The 25,135-nt window shown below is 45.8% G+C and overlaps 1 protein-coding gene across 3 annotated transcripts in view; it reads left to right on the top strand.

The window, feature by feature from the left end:
- HS1BP3 (HCLS1 binding protein 3) overlaps nucleotides 1–25,135 on the top strand; it is a 102,070-nt gene that overhangs the window by 13,558 nt on the left and 63,377 nt on the right. For all 3 annotated transcript variants that reach the window (XM_039913028.1, XM_029071860.1, XM_029071862.2), the window contains 2 exons: nucleotides 749–956; nucleotides 2,339–2,558. In XM_039913028.1, the coding sequence (XP_039768962.1) occupies nucleotides 749–956; nucleotides 2,339–2,558 (428 nt within the window). The remainder of the gene's footprint in view (nucleotides 1–748; nucleotides 957–2,338; nucleotides 2,559–25,135) is intronic.

Genomic DNA, 25,135 nt, shown 5'->3' with positions numbered 1-25,135 from the left:
GACTCAAAGTGATTGGATGTACAATTGAATAATAAAGATAAAGAGATATAAAGGATTGGTGTGAATGAGTGTTGGAGATTGCTGTTGGGGATGAGGCAGAGATGCCTTATTAATACCACCCTTCTCCAAACCCCAGCGTACAATTTGCCAAGAGACACAAGAAAGTTCCTTAGGTAGGTAGGGTGAAGGGAACCCCGTGGGGCTCCCAGTTTTAATCCCCATTTTACAGATGAAGTAACTGAGGTACAGAGAAGTTAAGTGACTTGCCCAAAGTCACACAGCTGGCAAGTGGCAGAGATGGGATTAGGACCCACGACCTCTGACTTCCAAGCCCGTGCTCTTTCCACTAAGCCACGCCGCTATGCTAGTGGAGAGAAAGACAGAAAGTATTTAAAAATAGAGAATCAAAGTGATTGGATATACAATTGAATAATGCATATAAAGAGAAATAAAGGATTGGTGTGAATGAGTGCTGGAGATTGCTGTTGGGGATGAGGCAGAGATGCCTTGTTGATACCGCCCTTCTACAAATCCCAGCGTACAATTTGCCAAGAGACACAGGAAAGTTCCTTAGGTAGGGTGAAGGGAATGCTGATGAGCTACCTCATACATTCCCCGAGGCCTCCTGTCTACCCCATCGCTTAGTTCAGTGCTCGGCCTGTAGTAAGCGCTTACCGAAATACCACAGCTATTATTCATGCTGTTATCTGGGAAAACCCAATCTAATATTTCCCCCATTTCATTGCAGGTTTCCAAAAAGTACAGTGAGATTGAGGAGTTTTACCAGAAGCTGGCCACTCGTTACCCAGAGGCAGCTCTCCCACTGCTCCCAAGGAAGATGTTGCTGGTCGGGGAGTCCGATATCCGAGAGCGAAGAGTAGCGTTCGATGAAATCATGAGATACGTCTCGAAGGACGCCGACCTAGCCACAAGCCCCGAGTTGCTGGAATTCCTAGGTAAGCGTACACACTCTATTAGGAAGCAGCATCTTTCATCTCTATGAAGCCCTGTGGCCGCAAGCCCTTCTGGGCAAATGGAGGAGAACTGGAATCTCGAATCCAGGCTCTGGCAGGGGGAAGAGACGGCAATCTCTGTGCCTCTTTGGGGGCACTCCAGCCCCTGTCCTGGCCAGATTTACCCTCAAATTGTGGTGTTCCAGGAGCCTGAATCTTTCAGGTGACATTCTGCTTCTCATCACGAAGTGAATTCCATGGAGGCGATAGACTGCAAGCTCACTGTGGGTAAGGAACGGTCCCATTAACTCTGTTGCATTGAACTCTCCCAAGCGCTTAGTAAAGAGCTTGCTCAATTAATACCATTGACGATGATGAAGAAGGAATAAGATACCTCAAGGCCTGGGGTGGGGGTGCCCTCTGCTCCCTTCCCACCAGGACTGACTCCTTTCTGGCACCTCCTCTTTGTGGATGAGTCCAGGGCCTCTTCTCTGACAGAAGTGTCTTGCCAGAGGTCACCGTCCCAATTCACATATTCCAACCCTTCTTAATAATAATAATGTTGGTATTTGTTAAGCGCTTACTATGTGCAAAGCACTGTTCTAAGTGCTGGGGTAGATTTACAGGGTAATCAGGTTGTCCCACGTCAGGCTCACAGTCTTTATCCCCATTTTCCAGATGAGGTAACTGAGGCAAAGAGAAGTGAAGTGACTTGCCCACAGTCACACAGCTGACAAGTGGCAGAGCCGGGAGTCGAACCCATGACCTCTGACTCCCAAGCCTGGGCTCTTTCCACTGAGCCACGCTAATAATCACTGTTCCCTTACAGTGGGATACAGGGTTCTCCTGGAGTCGGTTATATCTAGGTTTTTCTCAGGTCACTGTTTATTGTCTCAGAATCCCCAGCTTCCTCTTGTTTTCCCTCACACAGCCTACTGCCGGGGTGGGTTTCCATCCCCCCCCCCGTCCTCAGTCACACTGACAGGGTCTTCTGGCTCCCAGACTCGAGGCTCACCGGTCTGGAGAGAGGCATGCCTAGTGGTTAGAGCACGGCCCTGGGAGTCAGAAGGACCTGAGTTCTGATCCCATCTCTGCCACTCAGCTGCTGTGTGGCCTTGGGAAAGTCACTCAACTTCTCTGGACCGCCTTTACTGAAGCTCTAAAATGGGGTTGAAAACTGTGAGTCCAGGGTGAGACAGGGTCTGTGTCCAACATGACTCGCTTGGATCTACCCCAGTGCATCATACAGTGCTTGGCATAACGTAAGTGCTTAACAATTACCATAAAGACGAAAAGGAAAAAAAGGAGTCCAGATGAATGTCCAGTGGATAGTCCCCGAAAGGAACGGGTTGACGTGCTTCCCCTTTCCTTCCCCCCAACAACAGGAACCAAGCCGTCAGAGGCTGCGGACTTAAGGGGGGGAAACAACCCTCATCTGGAGGAAGAAGACAAAGGAAGAGACGCCGAGTTCTTCGACTTTTTCGAGCAGCCAGAGACAGCATCCATGGAAACCCCTCATCGAAAGTTCTTGAAAGATCAGGAGGCCCGGCAGGATTTGGAAGATGATGAGGAGGAAGAAATTATGGATCCTCTTGGCATAATGAGGTACATTTTCCTGTTGGCTGAAGAAAGCACAGTCACTTCTCCCAAAATGCATGTTTTGACAAAACGGGATGACAGAAGGGGGGAAGGTACTTCTGACAACCCTTGTCTGTCTAGACACCGTGCACTACAGTTTTGGAAGAAACAGTTGTATATGTGGGTGCGTTGTTGGTCAAGGTGTGCGTACTATATGGCACAAGCTTTCCTTAATGTGAAGTTATTGGGGAACACACCCTGCTTTTGTGCCCCCTTGGAGGCCCTCCAGCCCTCTAGCCATTCCCCCGGCCAGAATTATCCCCAAAAGGAGGTGTTCCCAAGATCTCAAGGCACTCAGGTCATAGATCTCAAAGTAAACCCCAGACACCACTTCCCAAATTGCTACCCCCATCCCAGGACTCTTTCAAAATGGTATCCCAAATAGCAAGCGAATCATCTCGGGGCCCAGTTAGCCAGTCCTACTTTGAGAGGGCTCATTGCCGGGTTTCGGAAAGGTTCTCTCACTCTGCTGCTTCCAGGGATCATGTCCGCTGGCAAGCAGAGGCCTTGAACTCCCTAGGTTTAAGCCAGACTCTAAGGGTAGGGACCTTAACCGGGTTGTAATATATTATGCACTTGATAATAATGATCTTAATTCGAGAACAACTGTTAATAAATTCCAACTATCAAAATCACTTTCCCCCATCATCTTGTCACAGGACCCGTTCGCTTTCCTGCAAAATTAGCCCTGGTCTTTTCCTTTACTGGAACCATCCTGCTTCAGTGCTCCCCTTCTCAGACACCCCCAGCCAACTGTGCGGAGGGAGTCACGCTCCCCGGATTCACACTCCTGCACCCCCAAAATGGAGAAATCTCCCCCCAGCACCCTATCCCAAGGATCGTGCAGCTCCTGTTCACTTAAAATTGCTGCTCTTTTTCTGTTAGCACCCCCATCCCCCTTTCCCATTGTCCTTCCCTGTCCCCCTCATGTCCTCAGGGTCCTTTCCAGAGCCAAAAATCAGTGGGTGACACCCTGCCTCATTTATATATGCAAGGGGCTAGCTTGAGAAGGTCACACCACCAATAAATGGATGGTTCTTTTACCTAAAACCTGTGGGTTTCTTTCCCTGTCTCCAGGACTGGGGCTACCTAGAATGATCTCATAAAATCACCTTAGCTTGGCTTTTAGACAGTCAAAACTGTGGACCACCTCATTTTCCTTGAAACAGTATCCTACTTTGGCATCACTGACACTCTACTCTTCTGGTTCTCCACCCGTGTGACGTCTATATCTTGTTTTTTGCAGTGCCACCTCTCCCTCCTACCCTCTGTGGGAGTCCCTCAAGGCTCAGTTCTGGGTCCCCTTTTAATCTCCATCCACACGCACTCCCTTGGAGAACTCGCTCACTCCATTGGCTTCAATTGCCATCTTTACATGGATGATTTCCAAATTTAAGGGGGTGAGCCACAGTGTACTTTGCCAGGTGATTAATTCACTGCTTTGCACACAGTAAGTGCTCATAAATAATTAATAATCAAAATTAACTGATTGAGCAGGCTGCTGAGAGATATAGAACAGAAAGGGACTTCAGCACCACGAGCTGTGGAATAATGTAGTTAAGTCATGAAAAGAGGGTCCTTGGCCTCATCTTTTCTCTCAGTTAATCAGTGAATATTTACTGAGCACTTACTGTGCTGCAGAGCAGAATTGGATAGACACGATCTTTGCCCATAAGGAGCTTACAGTCTAGAGGAGGAGATATAAAATAAATTGTGGGCTGGAAGGCAAAGGGTAGGGCAAGTAAAAGGTACAAATCCGAGTGCAAGGGTGATGAAGGGAGAGGGTGATGAAGGGAGAGGGAGTTGGGGAGATGAGGGCTTAGAAGGGGAAGACTTGTTGGAGGAGATGGGATTTTTATCAATCATATTAATCGAGTGCTTGCTGTGTGCAGACCACTGTATTAAGTGCTTGGGAGAATGAAGTAAAACCGAATTGCTAGACATGTTCCCTGCCCACAGTGAGCTTACAGTCTATGGGGGAAGACATACAGTCAAATAAATAAATTATGGCTATGTACGTAAGTGTTATGGGGCTGAGATAGGGTGAATTTTATTATTATTATGAATCGTTTCCGATTCATAGCGACTCAGTGGGTCTGCTTTCTCCGGAACGTCCTGTCTGCCATAATCCGCAACCTTTCTAATGGATCTTCTGTTATTGTTATGGGGAATAAAGGGTGCAAATCTAAGTTCAAGGATGACGCAGAAGGGAGTGGGAAAAGGGGAAATGAGGGCTTAGTCAGGAAAGGCCTCTTGGAGGAGATGAGCTTCTAATAAGACTTTGAAGGTGGGGAGAGTGATCGTCTGTTGGATATGAAGAGGGAGAGCATTCCAGGATAGAGGCAGGATGTGGGCGAGAGGTTGGCGGTCAGATAGATGAGCTCGAGATACATTGAGTAGGTGTGTAGCGCTTGTTGTGCTTTTGTGCTGGCCAGGTGGAGTAAGGATAACTTTTAGCCCCTTGATCCCTGACTCATCAGACCTGTCAGTCCAAGAAATTGAAGAGCGATGATCGATATCCCCATAGTACGCAATCTGCTTCTCATCTAGCTTCCTGCAGTTGTAGAAAAGTTCCATCATTAATTTCAACCATTCATCTCCCTCCAGAGTGAATGCATAGTTGTCATTCAAACCATCTACGTCTTGATTAATTCTTGTAATTCCTCAGCCGATTACTGAAGTCCTGAAGCTGGTTGGGAATTTTCCCAAATTGCAGATCAAGAAACTTAGATGTGAGAAATAAAATTGCAATAATCAATCAATCAATGGTATTTATTGAAGGCTTCGATGGTGCAGAACACTTTACTCAGCGCTTAGGAAAGTACAATTCAGCAGAGTTTGGTGAACAGGTCCCTGCCTACAGGAAGCTTGTAAGCTACTGCAGTACTTCCAATTATTTCTAAGTCATCCTCCTCACCCTCCTGTGCTCTCCTCAACCCCTTCCCGGACCCATTAAGAGAGAACGGGCTTGAATAACCCCCCGACCTAGCAGGAAGTTAAGTGGCTTGCCCAAAGTCACACAGCAGACAAAGCCAGGATTAGAACCCACATCCTTTGGTTCCCAAGCCTCTGCTCTTTCCACAAACCGCACTGTTTCAAGTTAATCAGGTTGGACACAGTCCCCGTCCTGCTTGGGGCTCCTAGTCTGTAGCAAGAGGGAGAACAGGAATTGAATCCCCATTTTACAGTTGATGAAATTGAATAGTAGAGAAGTTAAATGACTTGCCCAAGGTCACATGACCAGCAATTGGCAGAGCCAGGATAAGAACCCAGGTCCTTTGACTCCCAGGCCCGTGTCCTTACCACTAGGCCACGCTGCTTTTCCATTAGCCATGCCATCCTGAGGTAGTTTCAGAATTCTTAGGATCTTTTCAGAACTGCCAAATTTGCTTAGCAGTTTCCAGTGCACAGATGTGCTGATCGAATCAACTTTGTTGTTAACATCTTTTAAAACTCTGTAGAGGTCATGGTGCCATTCCGTGCCATTCTCCTGTCTGTGACATGCAGCCAAGATTTATCTGCTGCACCACACTGTAGTGTGAATCCACACTGTGACTCCAGGATCATCTGATCAATGACATTCTTTAACAGCCGACTCAGGCGGACGCTGACTAGGATTTCGCCAACAGTGGAGAGCAGTGAGCAGTCCAGAATTGCTACAGTGTGATCTGATTCCTTCCTCCTTGAGCATGGTGATGATGGTGGTATCTTTGAGACCCTCAGAGATCCTCGTGTTCAGGAATTCACAAATTAGCAACGGAGAGGGAGATCAAGGCCGAGCGTCACAGCCTTCCTTTCTGCCTTAAAATAGTAGCTAAAACCACCCCCGCTGATTCATCAGGTTCTCATCTCCTTCCCCCTTCTCGCTTTCTCTCTCTACTTACACACTACTGTATCTAAATATATGGTGATTTACGGAAGAGTGCTTCCTCTTCATTGGCTGAATTCATATGATGACTACTGTCCGTGAAAAGACTTATTAAAATATCATTTTCAGAAATACTTCCCAAGTGATATTCTTGGTGCTTAGTGAGCTATAGTGTGACAGAATTGGAAGTTCAAATGGTGTCTGCTTGGCAAATTCCCCAGGCAATGACGAACGGGCCTCATTCTCCTCATAGCACCTGAGGAGGGTAAAGGTGGGGGCATTTGCTTTCCTCATTATTGTGTGGGACCCCCTTTGTCCAAGTGGAAACCCCAGGATTTACTGTTGTATGTAGGGTAAACTGTGTGGCTCAGGGGATGACTGGAATTCATGCTGAATCAGGGCATTTGCGTGTGAATCAAAAGCATAATTCAGACCTACTGTTTGTACCAATCAATCAGTCATATTCATTGAGTGCTTACTTTGTTCAAAGCATTCATTTATTCATTCATTTACTCAATTCTATTTATTGAGCGCTTACTGTGTAAAATTGGGAAGTACAATTCAGCAACAAATAGAGACAGTCCCTGCCCTCAGTGGGCTCACAGTCTAGAAGGGGGCAGATAGACATCAAAACAAGTAAACAGGCATCAGTAGCATTATTATAAATAAAAAGAATTACAGATATATATACATCATTAATAGAAATAAGTAGAATTATAATTATAAATATGTGCATATATACACGTGCTGTGGGCGGGGATGGAGGTAGAGCAAAGGGAGCGAGTTGGAGTGATGGGGAGGGGAGGGGGTAGCAGAGGAAAGGGCGGGCTTAGTTTGGGAAGGCCTCCTAGAGGAGGTGAGCTTTCAGTTGGGCTTTGAAGGGGGGAAGTGTGATTGTTTGGTGGATATGAGGAGGGTGGGCGTTCCAGGCCACAGGTAGGATGTGGGTCGTTGTTGACGGTGGGGCAGGCAAGAAAGAGGCACAGTGAGAAGGTTAGCACCAGAGGAGCGGAGTGTGTGGACTGGGTTGTAGAAGGAGAGAAGGGAGGTGAGGTAAGAAGGGGCAAGTTGATGGAGAGACCAATAGTGAGGAGTTTTTGCTTGATAAACAGTGGACTAAGCACTCGGCAGAGTTTGTAGAGGATCTCATCATTGGGACCCTCCAGGAACAGTCAGGGCCGTACAGTATGGGGTCAGTACTAGGCCATCACCAACCAAACCCAACAGTTCTTGCTCTACCTGTTGTGCTCGTTCTTTGTTTCCTCACCCCCTGTACCCAGGATACCATCGCCCGTTCCCATCAAGCCCGTCACTCCTCCTTAGAGTACCGAGCCTGCCTTTTAAGTTCATGAGACAAAAGTGTCTTTGTATGTGACTTGGGGAATAACATTTCTTAATAACGATTGTTAAGAGAACCTCGCCTGGGCCTGGGCCCTGGGTTTGTTTGATTAGCCCTTTTCTTCATCTCCACTTCCTCTTTCTTTGTTTCTTTGTTTCTTCTCCTTATTTATGTTTAATTATTCTGCTTTCTCCCCCTCTGCTCCCCTGTCTTCTCCCTTGCCGAGCTCCGTTTCGAAAGTTCCCGTTTTGGGGGAGTCCGTCTGGCCGATTGTTGGCGGCCTCCCCAGAGGGCACGCGAGGCAGGGTGTGGCTATTGGAGAGCTGAGGGGCTCCGCCTGAGCTGAAGTTTGTTCTGTCCTGGCCACGGAGAGGCAGAACCACCATCCTTTGAAGAGTGACAGAGTGACAGAGTGAAGATTGACAGAAAGATAGAGATCTACAGAAGAACCTTAGATATTCCGGAGAACAAAAGGACGGACTATTTTCGGGTTCAGAAAGGAAAGATCTCACGGCCTCTGGCTGGTCAATTAGGCTATAAAAAACAGACCCTAGTAGACTCTATTTATTATAGAAACCTATTTCATTGCTGTTGCTCTGCCCCATTCCTCTGCCCCCAGAGGATTCTGGACATTTCCTCCTAGAAACACTGTTTGCTTAGAACAGTGCTTTACCGCTTAGAACAATGCTTTGGACATAGAAAGTGCTTAACAAATGCCGTCACTATTATTATTATTATTTAATGAAAGCTTGATCCAGATGTTTCAGAAATGCTTGGGGCAATAAACCCTTGGCCGTGTCTTCAAACCCTGATGGGGCCCTGGCCCTCTCCCCCTCCGCCCCTCAGGCCCACCCCCCTCGCATACCCCGTAGAGATAACTCAAAGGACCACAGGACTTGAGGATCTCTCCCTCTCTTGATGCAGGTGGGTTGCTGAAGCACCTGCAAAGCTGCTGTAGAGCGTAGCCCAAAGTGAAGAGTAGTAGCCAGAGTGTTTATTAAGCACTGATTGTGTGCAGAGCGCTGTACTAAATGCTGGGAAAAAGTACACAGGCGGGAATTACGCAGATCATGTCCTAGGAGGACCTTGCAATCGACAAGCTTCTGTCATGCACCAACATGGCTCAAAATGCCTACTTCATTTCAAGGTGAATTACAAATTTAAGTCAGTGTCATTTTAGTGTAAAGCAAAAGCCAAATCATGAAAGGAATTCAACTTTTTTGTTGTTCCAGAGTTCACAAAGACTCAACTAAACTGGTAACAAATGACCATCATGATTGAATAGCATATTAAAACATGATCACTCGTAACCACCCAGCAGGCATACGAGAGTTCCCAAGGTGCAAGGTTCAGTATCTAACCATATTGATGAATTTTGATCAAAATGAGGGTGGATTAAAAATACTGTACACCCGGCATCCAGAATGATTTACGAGCTCTTGGACACCAGAGAACGTTAACCTCCTTGGTTATTTGTCTGAGCGCAGTCCAAAAGAGACAAGAAATTCTCTTTGGGCTGATAAAGGTATAAGCAGAAGTACAAAAGGGCAAGCTGAAGAATGCTCTAAAAGCTTTTTCTTAAAAATTCAAGGTTTCCAGCAGTTGGTAGGTGACCAGAAATTCTGAAAAGATTTTTGTAATAAACTTCTTAAACTACCGGATGAAGGATAACTCAGTTGACTGATGTTATTATCAGTAGCCAAAGCCTCATTTATCTCATTAAAGAAACTGAGTACTGTTTGAGGGGGGATTTGGTGAACTAGGAGACTTCATTGAGATGTGATTCCTTCCCCCAAAGGTACTTGTGTGCTAGGGCTGAGTTCTTTGGGACCCCAAAAATGAGGATGCAGTGCAGCAACTGTAAAGAATGAATAGGGTTTAAATGCTTGATGGCAATTTTTGGAGGAATGGAAAGGAGGAGGGCGAAAATGTGATTTCAGCAAGATGGAGGAGACCCAATGCAGCACAATGCAGTGCCAGGATTTAAAAAGATGTGAAACTTTCCAAGATACACGATTACACCCTAGACTCCTTGTCCATAGTCTCCTAAATCAGCCGATCTACCCCGTGAGGCAAGGGTACCTGAAAGAAAGAAGAGAAATGAAATGCAAGCACAATATAAATCCAATACAAGAAGAACCAAGTTGAAAGATTTTATGAGTAAATCCAGTGCTGGGGCTGAGACACTGTCGGCTCCAACCATTGTCTGGATTCTGCAATCCCACATGGGCTCAGAATGATGGAAAATATTTGGAACATCAATAATGATGTCAAAATTACATTTGGAGCTCCCTCCATCAATTTTTATTTATTCTATTATCGCGGTCCTTTCAAAATGTATAGTACTCTAGGTGTATTTTTAAACCCTGCCTGTATTCAGGTTACATTTTCAGAATTCCTGTGCCAGCCATCAAGGACATTTTAGGGTTATTAACGTTACGGTTGCTACACCGGAAAAGACTTGACGTCGACATGGCATTGAACTGCACTGATAGTGAAACGAAATTCCAAATGAAATGACTACCTGCTGTCAGAATCCTAAAGCAAAATTTGCACCAGGCTGACAAGTCTTCTTTTCAAAAAGCTTGACTTTTGACTAAGGCCTCTCAGGTCCTGACCGCCCACTCTACCTACCTCCTCCAACTCATGAGCTGCCCTTCATTCTCTCTCCCCATGTTCATGAAATCTTCCTCCCCCTCAGTTACTGAGCTAAAGAGCAAATAGGGTTTGAATGAGCTGTTAAAAGGAACTTTCCAATTTTAAGGTGTAGATGGCTCAAGGGTTAAGTGAATTGGACTCTCAGGTATTCAGATTTGGTTGTCACCATTTTATTATTCATTCCCCTCATCAGAGCGATGAATTATTTTCTGTCAGTATTTTGTGAGGGGATGTCACAGTCTGGGTAATAAGCCCCCAATTTTCCAGCCAGTGTAAATCTAAAAGCGATTTTGCGATCTGCGGCCTTACCCGGATATAGGCACTTCCACACAGTTTCTCAGAGTTGTAAGTAAATCCGTTGTCCCCGTCTTCGTAGAAATTTTCATTCTCATCATTGCCATCTACCAGTGTTGGAGTGCATGCGCTTTGGATGGGAGTGGAGGTCAACAGCTGTCCAGAGACAACCCTTTAGCCAGATTTAGAAGGCTAGAGTTTTGGGACAGTCTGAAACCAAAGTTGCTCTGAAGAGGACAGAAGGAAACACAGGGAAAGTTCAACAATGATGTAAACCAGAATGAAGAAAGAATCAATCAGCGGTATTCAATCACTGGTATTTAGTGAGCTCTCATTAGGTGCAGGGCACCTAAGCATTTGGGAGAGCACAATTGTTGCTGAACTGTATTTTCTAAGCACTTAGTACAGCTGTAAGTGCTCAAAAAATATGATTCAATGAATGGAGACAACAGAGTTGATGGACAAGTCCCCTGCCCATGAGTTTACAGTCTAGAGGGGGAGACAATTCTATAAATAAATGAATAAAATTAAATAATGGATATATGAATATAAATAAATGAATTGTGGATAAGAACAATTAAATTTCCACAGTGATATGGTTGGGGAGCAATGTGGCCTAGAGGATAAAGCACAGGCCTGGTAGGCAGAGAACCTGGGCTCTAATCGCAACTCTGCCACTTGCTTGCTGTATGATCTTGGTCAAGTCCCTTATCTTCAATGTTCCTCGATACCTAGTCTCTTCTCCTACTTAGACTGTGAACTCCATTTGGGACAGAAATGGTACCCAGCCTAGTTAGCTTGAATCTATTCCAGAACTTAGAACAGTACTTGACATATAGTAAGCATTTAACAAATGCCATTAAAAGAATACGTTATCAACAGCCAAAACTCTCCACAGTTTAACAGATCCTCTCATTGCTGCAGTCAGGACAAGCTTTGGGCAAGGGTGTCTGCCTGACTCCAATTTCTGCTGGGAGGACTGGGAGGGTGAGGTGTGGGGTGTGTAAATTTGGGGACCATCCCTCCCCATAGGGCCTGGAGACCTGATGGAAGGGGCAGGGGAGACTGTGTGGGGCAGGGGGCGGGCAGGCCATGTATTCAGAAAGCAGGTATTAGAGATCCTCAGTTAGCTTGATAATAATAACAATAACAATAATTACTATTATGGTATTTATTAAGCACTTGCTATGTGCCAAGCACTGTTCTCAACACTGGGGTATATACAAGGTAATCAGGTTGTACACATTCTCTGTCCCACATAGGGCTCACAGTCTTCATCCCCATTTTACAGATGAGGTAACTGAGACACAGAGAAGTAAAATGACATGCGCAGAGTCACACAGCAGACATGTGGCGGCTTCGGGATTAGAAGCCATGACATTCAAACTCTCAGGCCCATGCTCTATTCACTACACCGTGGGTGTATGTCCATTGAATACCTTTTTTAAAATATACACTTTGATGGAAGTGGTAATAATAGCAGTTGGGATATTTGTTATCCACTTACTATTTGCCAAGCACTGTCCTAAACCCCGAGGTAGATAAAGAAAAGCAGGTTGGCTGCAGTCCTTGTCCTACACGGGGCTCACAGTCTAAGGAGAGGGGTGGGTGACTTACATTGCCTTTCTGCGAAGTGGAAAGTGAATGGCAAGACACCAAACCTCAAGTTTTTAGCGTTGTGAATTTTAGGAGGTGTTTCATGATTAAAAAGAGGAAAAAAATGAAGGGAGAAATGAAATTCAACAAACAAGATCACAAGCTCATTATGGGCAGGGAACGTGTCCGATAATTCTAGAGTATTGTTCTCTCTTAAGCTTTTAGTACCATGCTCTGCACTTAGCGCTCAATAAATACCACTGATTGATTCTGGATTACAGTTTTTCCTTGGCTTGTGCCATTTCCACTGGGCCCCGCCACTTCCCATGTCCTAGTTCCTCACTCTCCCTTTCCAATGCATCTGAAGGGTCTCTTGGGAAATGACTAGGGCACTAACTGCTGCGCAATAAAATAGCGTGAGAGAGTGGTCTCTCTGATGGGTCTTTTTACTTCATGGGATGTGTCCACTGTGATAGGCTGATAGGGTTCAAACGGCCACAAGCAGATTTGGGGCACAGCACAGCTCTAAAGGCAGCTAATTTCCAAAGTTAATTTAATCAGCGGTGAGAATAGCCCCCCTAATTTTTTTTGATCAAGATAAATAGCATACAGAAGTAAAAACACTTTTGCCCAGAAGGAGCACACAGGGTTATGGAAGATATTCCCTTTCTGTGCTTGGGTCAAATTGCATTTGGCCATAAAATGTAGCAAGTAGTTTTGTTTTTATTGCATTGTTTGGTTTTTTTAAAAAATTACATTACATCATATTTGCAACAATCGCATTGTAAGTCTAATCCAAACAGATTAGGTTGATTTGCCCTTTTTATCCTGTTTATCTTGTGAACTTCATATTAACATTGCTTTCTGCAAATGTATTTGAGATGAGTAGCTAACTAATATTGTTATTTTAGGCCTAATCCCAATAAGTTATATTGATGTGACCTTCTTATCCTGTTTATTTTATAAACTTTATTTTAATGTTGGTTTATGCAAATAAATTAGAGACACATAGATATGTTGAAATGACTAATTTGAAATTGAATACCCTAGCATAAAAATAACTGTTGTCAGAAATGAAACTCCATAGCCCAACACAATATTCCAAATCTTAGAACATGTTTCAGATTATGGATGGCATTTGTATTTTCCATTAAAAAAATACATTATCAACAGCCAAAACTCTTCACAATTTAACGGATTCCCTCATTGCTGCAGTCAGGAAACAAGTTTTGGGCCAGGGTGTCTGCTGGACTCCATCTTCTCCTGGGGGAACTGGGAGGGTGAGGTGTGGGGTGTGTACATTTGGGGACCATCCCTCCCCCATAGGGCCTGGAGTCCCGATGGAAGGGACTCCAGTTATCAAAAAGAAGTTTTCTGAGAAATTCTCACCCACACATTGATTCCTTCCTTCCTGTTAGGGCAGATTTTTGGAGACCCCACACCCGTTCTATCATTCAAATTTGTTTTTCACACCTGAACTTTCACCTTGATTAACTGCACGTTGTTCCATTCTGCTCAGAGCGGGAACTCCAAGTTGGAAGTCAGGAAGGCTTGTTCTGCTTGGACCAGTCCTTTGGCTTCCAGCTGATCCTCTTTTCCTTTCTGTAAAATAGGTCAGAGGTACCTGCCCTTGCCTCATATCCCACCAAAGTGTGAATGGGACCTTGCCAGTGAAGGCCCATAAACACCACACAGAGACATCATTCACTTGCACAGTTTTGTATTAACAAGCAATGTGGCCTAGTGGAAAGAGCCCGGGCTTGGGAGTCAGAAGGACCTGGGTTCTTACCCTGACTCCACCACTTGTCTGCTGTGTGACCTTGGGAAAATCATGTCACTTCTCTGTGCCTCAGTTTCTCATCTGTGAAATGGGGATTAAGACTGTGAGCCTCGTGTAGGACATAAACTGTCTCCAAAGTGGTTATCTTGTATCTGCCCCAGAGCTTAGTAGAGTACCTGCACATAGTAAGGGCTTAACAAATACCATTTTAAAAAAAAAAGGGTGGTGGCGTTGTCAGTAGCCCTCCTGCCCGAGAGAGAGAGAGGCGTGGAATCGATGAGGGCACAAAGGCTAGCTTACTTCCTTCTCATCTCACTCTGATGCCCCGTTCATGCCTATCCCACCGTCGACCTCTGGCCCACGTCCTCCCGTTGTCCTGGAATGCCCTCTCTCCTCAGCTCCGCCAAATTAACTCTCTTCCCCTCTTCAAAGCCCTACTTCCTCCAAGAGGCCTTCCCAGACTGAGCCCCCCTTTCCCTCTGCTCCCTCTCTGCTCCCCCTCCGCCCTCTGCTCCTCCCTCTTCCCCCTTTCCCCTCCCCTCAGCTAAGCCCCCTTTCCCTCTGCTCCTCTCCCTTCTCCCCCTCCCCTCAGCACTGTGCTCATTTGTATATACTTTTATTACCCTATTTATTTTGTTAATGAGATGCCCATCCCCTTGATTCTATTTATCGTGATTAAGTTGTCTTGTTTTTGTCCGTCTCCCCCGATTAGACTGTGAGCCCGTCATTGGGCAGGGATTGTCTCTGTTGCCGAATTGTACATTCCAAGCGCTTAGTACAGTGCTTTGCACATAGTAAGCGCTCAATAAATACTATCGAATATGACGCCTCACTAGGCAGAGGGAAAATTGGCTGGGCTGTATATGACCGGAAGGAAGATGATCAGGGGATGGACTCATGGTGTCTATTCTCTCTGTGGCACTAAGTGGGCAAGTGAATCTCTACATTTGAGGAGGAGGAAGAATGAGACGCCGTTAATAATAGTAACTGTGTTATCTTTTAAGTACTTATTATGGCCTAGGCCTGGGCTAGATACAAGGATCTGGTCAGTCCCTGTCCCATATGGCGCTCACGGCCCAGGTAGGAGTGAGAACAGGTATTTCCCCATTTTACAGAAAAGGAAACAGGCACAGGAGAGTTAAGTGACTTGCCCCAGGTCACACGGCAGACAAGTGACAGAGCTTGGGATTAGAACCCAGGTCCTAACTCAGAGTCTCGGGCTCTCGTTCTTTCCACTAGGCCACACCGCTTCTCTTGGAGGTCAGGTGCTCATTCTAATAGACTCACCCTCTGATTGAAAGAGGATGTCAGCGTGGCAGCTGGACACACTGTTTATGTGCCTCAGTTGCCTCATCTGTAAAATGGGGATTGAGACTGTGAGCCCCATGTGGGACAACCCGATTACCTTGTATCTACTACCCTAGAGCTTAGAACAGTGCGTGGCCCGTAGTAAGTGCTTAACAAATACCATCATTATTATTATTATTATTTAATTTCAAAACAGAACAGTCAGAACTGAATTTCCAAGCTCTAGATGTGCTCCCTCTTCCTAGAATATCCAAAAATCACCTGAAGCAGGAGCCCTGCAGTTCTCTGCTCTGCTGACAGGAGTGACAGTGCCGACTATTAATAATAATGGCAATAATAATAATATTTGTTAAGTACTCTGTCCATTTTTCTAAACACCTGGATAGATACAAGCTAATCAGGTAGGGCACTGTCCCTGTTCCACGTGAGGCTCACAGTCTAAGTAGAAGGGAGAACGTTTTATTGTTATTAATGATCATTATTATTATTTATTATCATCATCATCACCAAGGTGTGGCCAGAGACTATGGCTGAGGTGGGACCTTTTGACAAGGAGGTGACATTTGTCATGAATTGGAACTGTTGGTCCTTGGGAATGGTCCCCAGAATTGATGGAGGTCAGGTAGTTGTATTTATTGGGCACTTATTGTGTGCAGAGCACTGCACTAAGCGTTTGGGAGAGTATCGTATAACAATAAACAGACACCTTCCTTCCCCACTACACTAGGTGCACAATAATGGTCTCTGAGATTTTGACTTTGAGGAATCTCTTATTAGGGGGCAGGTGTCTGTAGCTGACCAGAAAGACTCTGGGAAAGCATTGCCTTAGTATGGTTCATGTTGGTCCCTGGAGAGAAAAACAAGAATGGGAATCTGATTAAGAGGGAAATGAACAGCGAAGAAAAGTTTGAGAAATCCTTTATCACATCAACATTGGCAAGTAGATAAAAAGTAATTACAATTTTCATGTAATTTCTCCTCACACAATTAATCACTTTCATTCCTTCTTGCCTCCCCTTTGTTCTGCCAACTGTTTCGATCTCCTGTGATTTAGATTCGTGAAAGGCTCCAGACCTGATGGTTTTCGGGCTCAATGGGGATTCAGCAGGGTGGAAATGGCCTTTTGGTTGTTTCCCGCTGCATTGTTTAATGGCATTATTATTTCTGAGAAGAGGAGGCTTCACTGAAACGTGATGGATGAGGGTTGCTCTCTGTCTCACAAGCCATGGCTCCATAATGTCATTCACTCTCTTCTCTCCCCATTGTCAGTTTTGTCTCTCTCACCTTGGGCTCTGGTCCACATCCTGTTTCACAGGTTGAGCAGATTTCACTGGTTTTGTGTACATGCCGGCCTCCTGTGCTGTATCAGTGTCTCCCCTAATGTAGAGTTCACCTCATGCCTTGTTTCCGGCAGGATGTGCAGGGGTTTGGGGGTTCTGGCTCCCCACTTGATGATAGATCTAGGGTGGTATCATCTCTCCCCTCTCTATCTTCCATTTGCCTTCTCCCTCTCTAAACTGTGCCCTCTTTGTCTCTTTACTCTTCCGTCGCTGTCTCTTTCTCCCCCTTTATATGCCCTCCCAATCGTCCCCCTAGACCAGCAGAATCTTTTGACTGCTCTGTGGTTATTTTTCACTGTGTAAAGATGGAAGGGTGGAAAGAATTACATCAGTGGCCTGGCCTTCTCCAGTCCTGGGGATGTTCGCACTGCAAGTGGCCACTCCCGGGGAAGAGTGGTAGGAGGAAGGGGGCTGAGACTCCCGAGGACCCCTGAGTGGGCTCCCAGCTGCTGATCTTGGGCGGGCAGGAACCAGCCACCCACCAGCCTCCCCCCCGGAGAGGTCCAGCAGCTCCAACGTGGGGATGCAGAGGTGGCCAAGGGCAGCCCTGGCGAGTTGGCAGCTGGTCGCTGCAGGCGAGGCTACCACCACTTCCGCCATCCATTCACCTCGAGGGCAGGTGTGACAATCACTTCCTGTGCTGGATCCTACTGAGCTTGGGGACACTTTATATCCAACCCTGGATGCACTCAACAGATGATCAATTAGTCCATTTCAGAGTTTTATTTGGGCTTGCTTGTCTTACGCTGAGGAGTCGTCTCCAACCTGTAGCGATGCCATGGACACATCTCTCCCAGAACACCCCACCTCCATGTGCAATCGTTCTGATAGTGGATCCATAGAGTTTTCTTGGTAAAAATGAGGAAATGCCTCCTTCCGCACAGTGGACTTGAGCCTTCAATCCTCTCCCATGCTGCTGCTGCCCAGCACAAGTAAGCTTTGACTTGTAGCAGATTGCCTTCCATTCTCTAGCCACCACCCAAGCTAGAAGTGGAATGGATATGCCGCTGCTTGACTCTCCCTCCCATAGTCGAGACTGGTGGAATACTGGAAACTTTCCAAATGCAAACCTGAGAGGGGATTTATTTGGGCTTAGACCCTCTAAATGCATGTCTAGTCTTTCTTAATTTTTCTTAAGTAATTGTTTCAAGTTCTCTGGGTGTTAGATGGTAAGAGCAGCGTGGCTCGGTGGAAAGACCATGGGCTTTGGAGTCAGGGCTCATGAGTTCGAATCCCAGCTCTGCCACTTGTCGGCTGTGTGACTGTGGGCAAGTCACTTAACTTCTCTGTGCCTCAGTTCCCTCATCTGTAAAATGGGGATGAAGACTGTGAGCCCCACGTGGGACAACCTGATTCCCCTATGTCTACCCCAGCGCTTAGAACAGTGCTCGGCGCATAGTAAGCGCTTAACAAATACCAACATTATTAAGTTCCAGGGGGACGGGGAATGTATATTTTTGTGTCTCTCGTACTCGGCCCCCAGTGAATGTTCAACAGATACCATTGACTGATTGCTAAAAGCCACACGGAGAATTAAAATTCATCAGTTTGGAAAGCTGACATGAAGCAGCAGGGCTATCATACTTTATTTTATTTTGTAATGTATATATTGAAATCAGTTCAATCCAGAATGTTTTATTTAACATTGTCCAAATCCCCTTGGTGATCGATTTTCAACAATTACAATTTCTCATTGGGGACGCTACCCTCTGTCACTCCCTGATGAAGGAAACTGTGCGAGCAGCCCATTTTTTAAAGAATTGCCGGGGCTCTTACAGGAAAGGAAGACAAAAATAAAAATTTAAACAATTGACAGCCTTCCATTCTATTCTTTGGCATTAGCCTGGGGGGAATGTGATGGGATTTGGCAGATAGACCTCTCTTTTGTGTCTCCTGAGCTCAAATTAAGGGGATGACTCCAGATTCTGAGCTAAATCAAAGACCATTACCTCATTGACTCTGATTCCTTTGTTTAGAAAATGCTGAGTCAGTAGATGAAGCAGAAATCTTTTCTAGGCAGTCCATTGCTCAAGCGAGATAGAAGTTTCTCTGGCCACTGTGTGTCTTGCTTTGTAGAACTTCAACAGAGAGGGCATTTTCCATTCAGGTTTCATTTTGCTTCTTGTGCAGTGTCTGACTTCTGAGTTTTGTAGGCCCTGGTTTCTGTTTGCCTTGATTTTAGCTAATGAGAGATTTGGGAGTTGAAATATGCTAAGCTCATCGTCTGGAGTAGAAGTGATTGTGATATTATGATGTTTTAGCTACTCCCCTTCTAGATTGTAAGCTCACTGTGAGCGGTGAACGTGTCTACCAACTCTGTTGTAAGCAGCGTGGCTCAGTGGAAAGAGCACGGGCTTTGGAGTCAGAGGTCATAGGTTCGAATCCCGGCTCGGCCACTTGGCAGCTTTGTGACTGTGGGCAAGTCACTTAACTTCTCGGTGCCTCAGTTACCTCATCTGTAAAATGGGGATTAAGACTGTGGGCCCCAAGTGAGACAACTGGAATCCCCTGTGTCTACCCCAGTGCTTAGAACAGTGCTTGGCACATAGTAAGCGCTTAACAAATACCGACATTATTATTATTATTGTTATTACTCTCCCAAGTGCTTAGTACCCAGGAAAAGTGCTTAATAAATACCTTTGATTGATTGCACTAGGGGCCACAGTTAGCTCACCAAATGAGAATGAAAATACTGCCTTCCACGGACTTCCTAGGGCTCTTGGGATTTTTCTAGACCATTTCTGCACTCCAGTGGGTACAAGCAAACCGAGCTGGACAAAGCCCCTGCCCCATGTGAGGCTCACAGTTTCAATCCCCATTTTACAGATGAAATAACCGAGGCACAGAGAAGTGAAGTGACTTGCCCGAGGTCACACAGCAGACAAGTGGCAGAGCCAGGATTAGAACTCTTGACCTTCTGACTTCCAGGCCTGTGCTCTATCCACTATGCCATTGATTGATTGATTGAATGGCACTTCCACTCTTTGGGGGAAATAGAATTTAAAAATTAATTGAGGGTAAAATTGAATCTACAAAAGTGATGAAGGTGAGTATAAATGAGTTGAGAAGTGGTAGAGATGGCTGTCGGACTGTTGTGATTTGAGGTGTTGGAATAGATCACTGAAGGCTCGTCAGAGGAAGTGAAATTTCAGAAGGGCTTTGAATATAGGGAGGGCGGGAAGAATTCCAAGCCGAGGCAATAGTGCAGGTGAGGGTATGGAGACAAAAGAGTTGAGCGGGAGGAACAGTTTGAAGGTGGGCTTGGGGAACCAAGGGAGCGAAGAGGGGAGTGGCGAGTGAGAAGAACGTATATTGAAGATGGGGCTGGCTGGTGGAGAGCCTTGAATCCGACTGTGAAGAGGATGTGGCATATGTGAAGACCGTTTAAAGCTCTGGGGAGTGGAAAGATGTCTCCTGAGGGAGGCTTTCAAATGATTCGAGCAGAAATCTTGGAGGTGGGGAGACTGGAAGCTTGGAGACAGAGAGACTGACCCAATAGTCTAGCCACGATATGACTCAAACTTAATCAGGGTGGTGGCTGTTGGGCTGGAGAGGAAGGGGCCGATCTGGAAGAACTGCTGGATTTGGCAGCAGATTGAATATAAGTGTTTAGAACAACGATGAATCGATGGCGACGCCAGGTTTGTGGGCTCTTTGGACAGGGAGGATTGTGATTTTTATCAACCGAGCTGAAAAATTTCGAAGGAGGCGTGGATTTGAGGGAAAGGTGAATAGTTGGATTTTAGACATATTGAGTTGGAAATTCTGGTGGGGGACTCAGTTCAGAAGAGATGTAAAATCACAGATTGGATGAGAGGTCTCCCCTTCCTTAGCCCCACAGCACTTACATGCATGTGTGTAATTGTTTTTAATGTTTGTCCTCCCCCTCTGGACTATGAGCTCCCTGTGGGCAGATAACTTTTCTACCAACTCTATTTTACTCCCCGAAGCACTTAGAACACTGCTCTGCACCCAGTTAACGTTCAGTAAATATAATCGATTGCTATTTGCTCAATAAATGCCATTGTTTGATGGATTGATTGAGAGGTAGATTTGGGAGTCATCTGCATGGAGGTGATAATTCAATGAGAAAAGCAGGAGACACAGGCCAGAGTGGTGTGGAACACCCACAGCAAAAGGATAAGAAGTATAAAAGGGAGGAATAAGAGGGCAAAACCAGGAAGCGATGGGAGAGGGAGGAGAACTAGGTTAGTTCTGTGTCAGACTATCCGGGACCTGATAGTGTTTCAAGAAGGAGGGAGGCAGCATGGTGAAGTGACTAGAGCACGGGCCTGGGAGTCAGAAGGACCTGGGTTTTAATCCCGGCTCCACCACTTGCCTGCTGTGTGACCTTGGGCAATTCACTTAAATTCTCTGGGTCTCAGTTACCTCATCTATAAAATGGGGATTAAGACTGCGAGCCCCTTGTGGGACAGGGACTGTGTCCAACCTGATTAGCTTGTATCTACCCCAACGCTTAGAACTGCTTGACCCATTCATTCATTCATTCAATAGTATTTATTGAGCGCTTACTATGTGCAGAGCACTGTACTAAGCACTTGGAATGTACAAGTCGGCAACAGATAGGGACAGTCCCTGCCCTTTGACGGGCTTACAGTCACCTAACAAGTACCATCATTATTATTATTATTAATAAATACCACTCATTGATTAATTGCCTGCTCTCTAAATCCACACCCTCGCCTCATGCCTCTGACACTGCATCCCTTCTCCCTTCCTAAAATCGCTTCCTCTATCTGATCACTATTTTCAACCTCTCACTCTCCAATGGCTCCTTCCCCTCTGCCTTCAAACATGTTCAAGTCTTCTCTGCTATTAAACAAAAGGCCTCATGTGATAGACTTATCCCCTTGTTCCCATTCCCATCCACACTCCTGGAATGGGGTTTTCATTTCCTCCCCACCACCTCTCCTCTTGACTCACCAAGCCAGGTTGTCCATGCCTCTACTCCATCGAGACTGCACTTACTAAGTTAACCAGTGACCCTTAGAGAAATCTAAAGGACTCTTCCCCATTCTCCCAGGGAAAGGGAGAACGTTCTCCCGGAGAAAGGGACATTGTTTCCAGTTGCCCTCTAAAGGCGGCACCTTTTAGCCATGGGAACCAGGGGGCTCCCTTGACTGACTCTCTCTTTCTCTGTCTCTCTCTTCCAGCAGCGTTTGATTGGAATTGTGGCTAGAAATAAACTAATAGGCCCAAATAGTAGTTGTATAATGCTTGTTAAGCACTTTTTATGGGCCAAGCACTGTACTAAATTGTGGGGTCGATACAATACTCTCAGATCAGACGCAGACCCTCTCCCACATGGGGCTCCCAATGGGAGAAATCATCTCCATCGAGATCCTTCTTATTTGCGAAGGCTCTGCAGGGTCAGAAGCCAGCAAAGAGGTATCCATCAGTGATCTGACCCGTTCAGCGGGGCTGGATGTCTGTCCCTTGGATACCTGCCCCTTCTAGCTCACAGGGTTGGCAAGGAGAGAGGAGGCGTCACTGCGAGGTACGGCTGTGTCTCTCTCATAGGTGTAATGGGTGAGGTAAACCTGAAAGGAAGTGTATGAGGGGCTTCGATTGGGCTTTTCCCACCAAGACTCCTAATTTGTGGGATTTCTCCTGAGAAACCTAGCCCGGCATAAAGCATAAATAATTTTGGCAAAAAGTGCAGAATGATCCCGGGCACCAAGCATGGATTTGATGATTTCCTCCTGTAAGCGAGCTCTATGAGCAAAAGGCTAATGGGAGATGTGTCATTTCTGTAAAGTGGTGTCCCGTCACTGGGGAAAATGAATGTCTAGCCTGATAAAACGATTGCGTGTTTTGAAATGCTTCTTCTGGTTGTTTCGGGATGAGTCATCCTAGCTGAAAGGCTAAAACATCCCAATTTTTACCCACAGAGATTATTGCAACCTCTTTTATGGTTTCCTTCAGAATTTTACTCTTACTACTAATTATCATAATGGTAATTGTGGTATTTTTTAAGCACTTACCGTGTGCTAAATTCTGGGGTAGATACAAGTTAGGTTGGATACAATCCCTGACCCATAAGGAGTTCACAGTCTAAGGGAGAGGGATAACAAGTACTGAAGCCCCATTTTACAAAGAAGCAGCCTGATGTAGTGGTTAGAAAATGGGCCTGAGAGTCAGAAGGTCATGGGTTCTAATTCTAGCTCTGCCATTTGTCTGCTGTCTGTGACTTTAGGCAAGTCACTTCACTTCTCCTCAGTTACCTCATCTGTAAAATGGGGATTAAGTCTGAGCCCCATGCAGGACAGGGACTATATCCAACCCGATTTGCTTGTATCCACCCCAGGGCTTAGTTCAGTGCCTGGAACATAGTAAGCACTTAACAAATGCCACAATTATTATTATTAAATGAGGAAACAAGTTGTTAATAATAATGTTGACATCTGTTGAGCACTTGCTATGTGCAGAGCACTGTTCTAAGCGCAGGAGTAGATACAGGGTAATCAGATTGTCCTATGTGAGGCTCACAGTCTTAATCCCCATTTTACAGATGAGGTCACTGAGGCACAGAGAAGTGAAGTGACTTGCCCACAGTCACAGAGCTGACAAGGGGCAGAGCCGGGATTCGAACCCATGACCTCTGACTCCCAAGCCCAGGCTCTTTCCACTGAGCCACGCTGCTAGCTTGCAGTGCTTAATACAGGGACTACTTTCATGGCAAATATCCATAGAATCTGGTCATTGGACCTGTTCTAACCACATAAGTGGTTTGAATCAATTGGAACAAATGGGATACAATCAATCATATTTATTGATATAGGTGAATCGGTCCCCTTAGAATCTCAATATGCTCTCTTTTGGCCACCACATTTTGGCCAGTCAAGTTTTGCTTACATTACCTTGAGTGTGGAACTCTCTGCTCAAGCTGCAGGTTATGCAAAAAGAACAGAACACACTCTGGAAGCCTCTGAAGACCTTTATGACAGCTGTTGAAGTGGACAGCGCTGACACCAAGGAACATCTATCTTATGTAGTATTACTTACAAACATTTTATGTGTTGGAGCTGTCTCCTGAGCCTGGCTCTGAACCTGCTTGTCCTCTTGGCCTGCCGGTCTCTCTTCTTATGAGAAACGCGAGATACCTCAGCCTTTTCATACCCCAGCTCCCTTGTGGGAAAAGTGACCATAAGTAGCATTTTAGGCAGATCAGTGAGGGTTCTTGGTGCCAAACAGAGCTGGCACAGAAAAGGTTGGGTGTTGGAAGGAGACCTTGTGCCGTAGTGGTCACTACTGAAAAGCAGAAGCAGGGAGGTGGAAGAGTGGAGGAAGTGGCTGTTGGAATGGGGAAAGAGACCATGCAGCCTCATCCTCCACTCCTTTTCTTTCTCGGCGGTGGCACCACCTAGAATGGCCTCTTTCTAGAAGTTTTCTGGAGTTTTCTAGCTTGGCCACTGGAACATGGCAGCGCCACACTGGACATGTCCAGGGCATTTCTGTCAGCAGTGGCTGTCTCCAGGTCATCTTTTCGACGATATCCCACGGGCACCTCAAGTTCAACGTGGCTAAAGCTGAACTCCTTATCTTCCATTCCAAATTCTCCCCTCCGTATATCTTTCCCATCATAGTTTACAGCACCACCGTCCTCTTGATATCTCAAACCCATAACCTTGGCATTATCCTCAATTCCTCTCTCTCTTTCAACCCCCATAGTTGAGTCTGTCACCAAATCCCGTTGGTTCTTCCTCCACAGAATCTGCCCCTTCTCCATCCAAATTGCCACCAGGCTGGTCTAAACACTTGTCAAAGCCCAACTCAGCAAGCGCTTCAAACTCCTCACAGGCTGCTTTGAATCCAGTTTCTCCCTCTCCAGTTCATACTTCTCATTATCCGATGCCTAGATCAGCATGCGGCCTAGTGGAAAGAGCATGGGCCTAGGCCAAGAGACCTTGGTTCTAATCTTGGCTCAGCCACATACCTGGTGTGTGACCTCGGGAAAGCCTTTTAACTTATCTGTGCCTCAGTTCCCTCATCTGCAGAATGGGAATTCAAAACGTGTTCTCTCTCCTGTTTAAAGTGTAAGCCCAATGTGGGACATGATTATCTTGTATCTACTCCCAGCACTTGGCACAGTGCTTGGCTCATAGAAAGCACTTAACAAATACAACAATTGTTATTTTTGTTTTTAGTATTATCATCATTATTTACCTAAAGAATCACTCTGTGCACATCTCCCCACTTCTCAAAACCTTCCAGTGGTTGCCCAGTCCTCTCTGCATGTGGTAGTAACTACTGACCATTGGCTTTAAGACACTCAATCCACTCTCCCCCCACATTTTTCCTCTCTCCTCTCATGTTACAGCCCAGCTTAGTTGCTGTGTT

The sequence above is a fragment of the Ornithorhynchus anatinus genome, chromosome 9 (assembly GCF_004115215.2).
Source record: "Ornithorhynchus anatinus isolate Pmale09 chromosome 9, mOrnAna1.pri.v4, whole genome shotgun sequence".
In the NCBI taxonomy this organism is placed as follows: domain Eukaryota; kingdom Metazoa; phylum Chordata; class Mammalia; order Monotremata; family Ornithorhynchidae; genus Ornithorhynchus; species Ornithorhynchus anatinus.
This window is presented reverse-complemented; position numbering and strand designations above follow the sequence as displayed.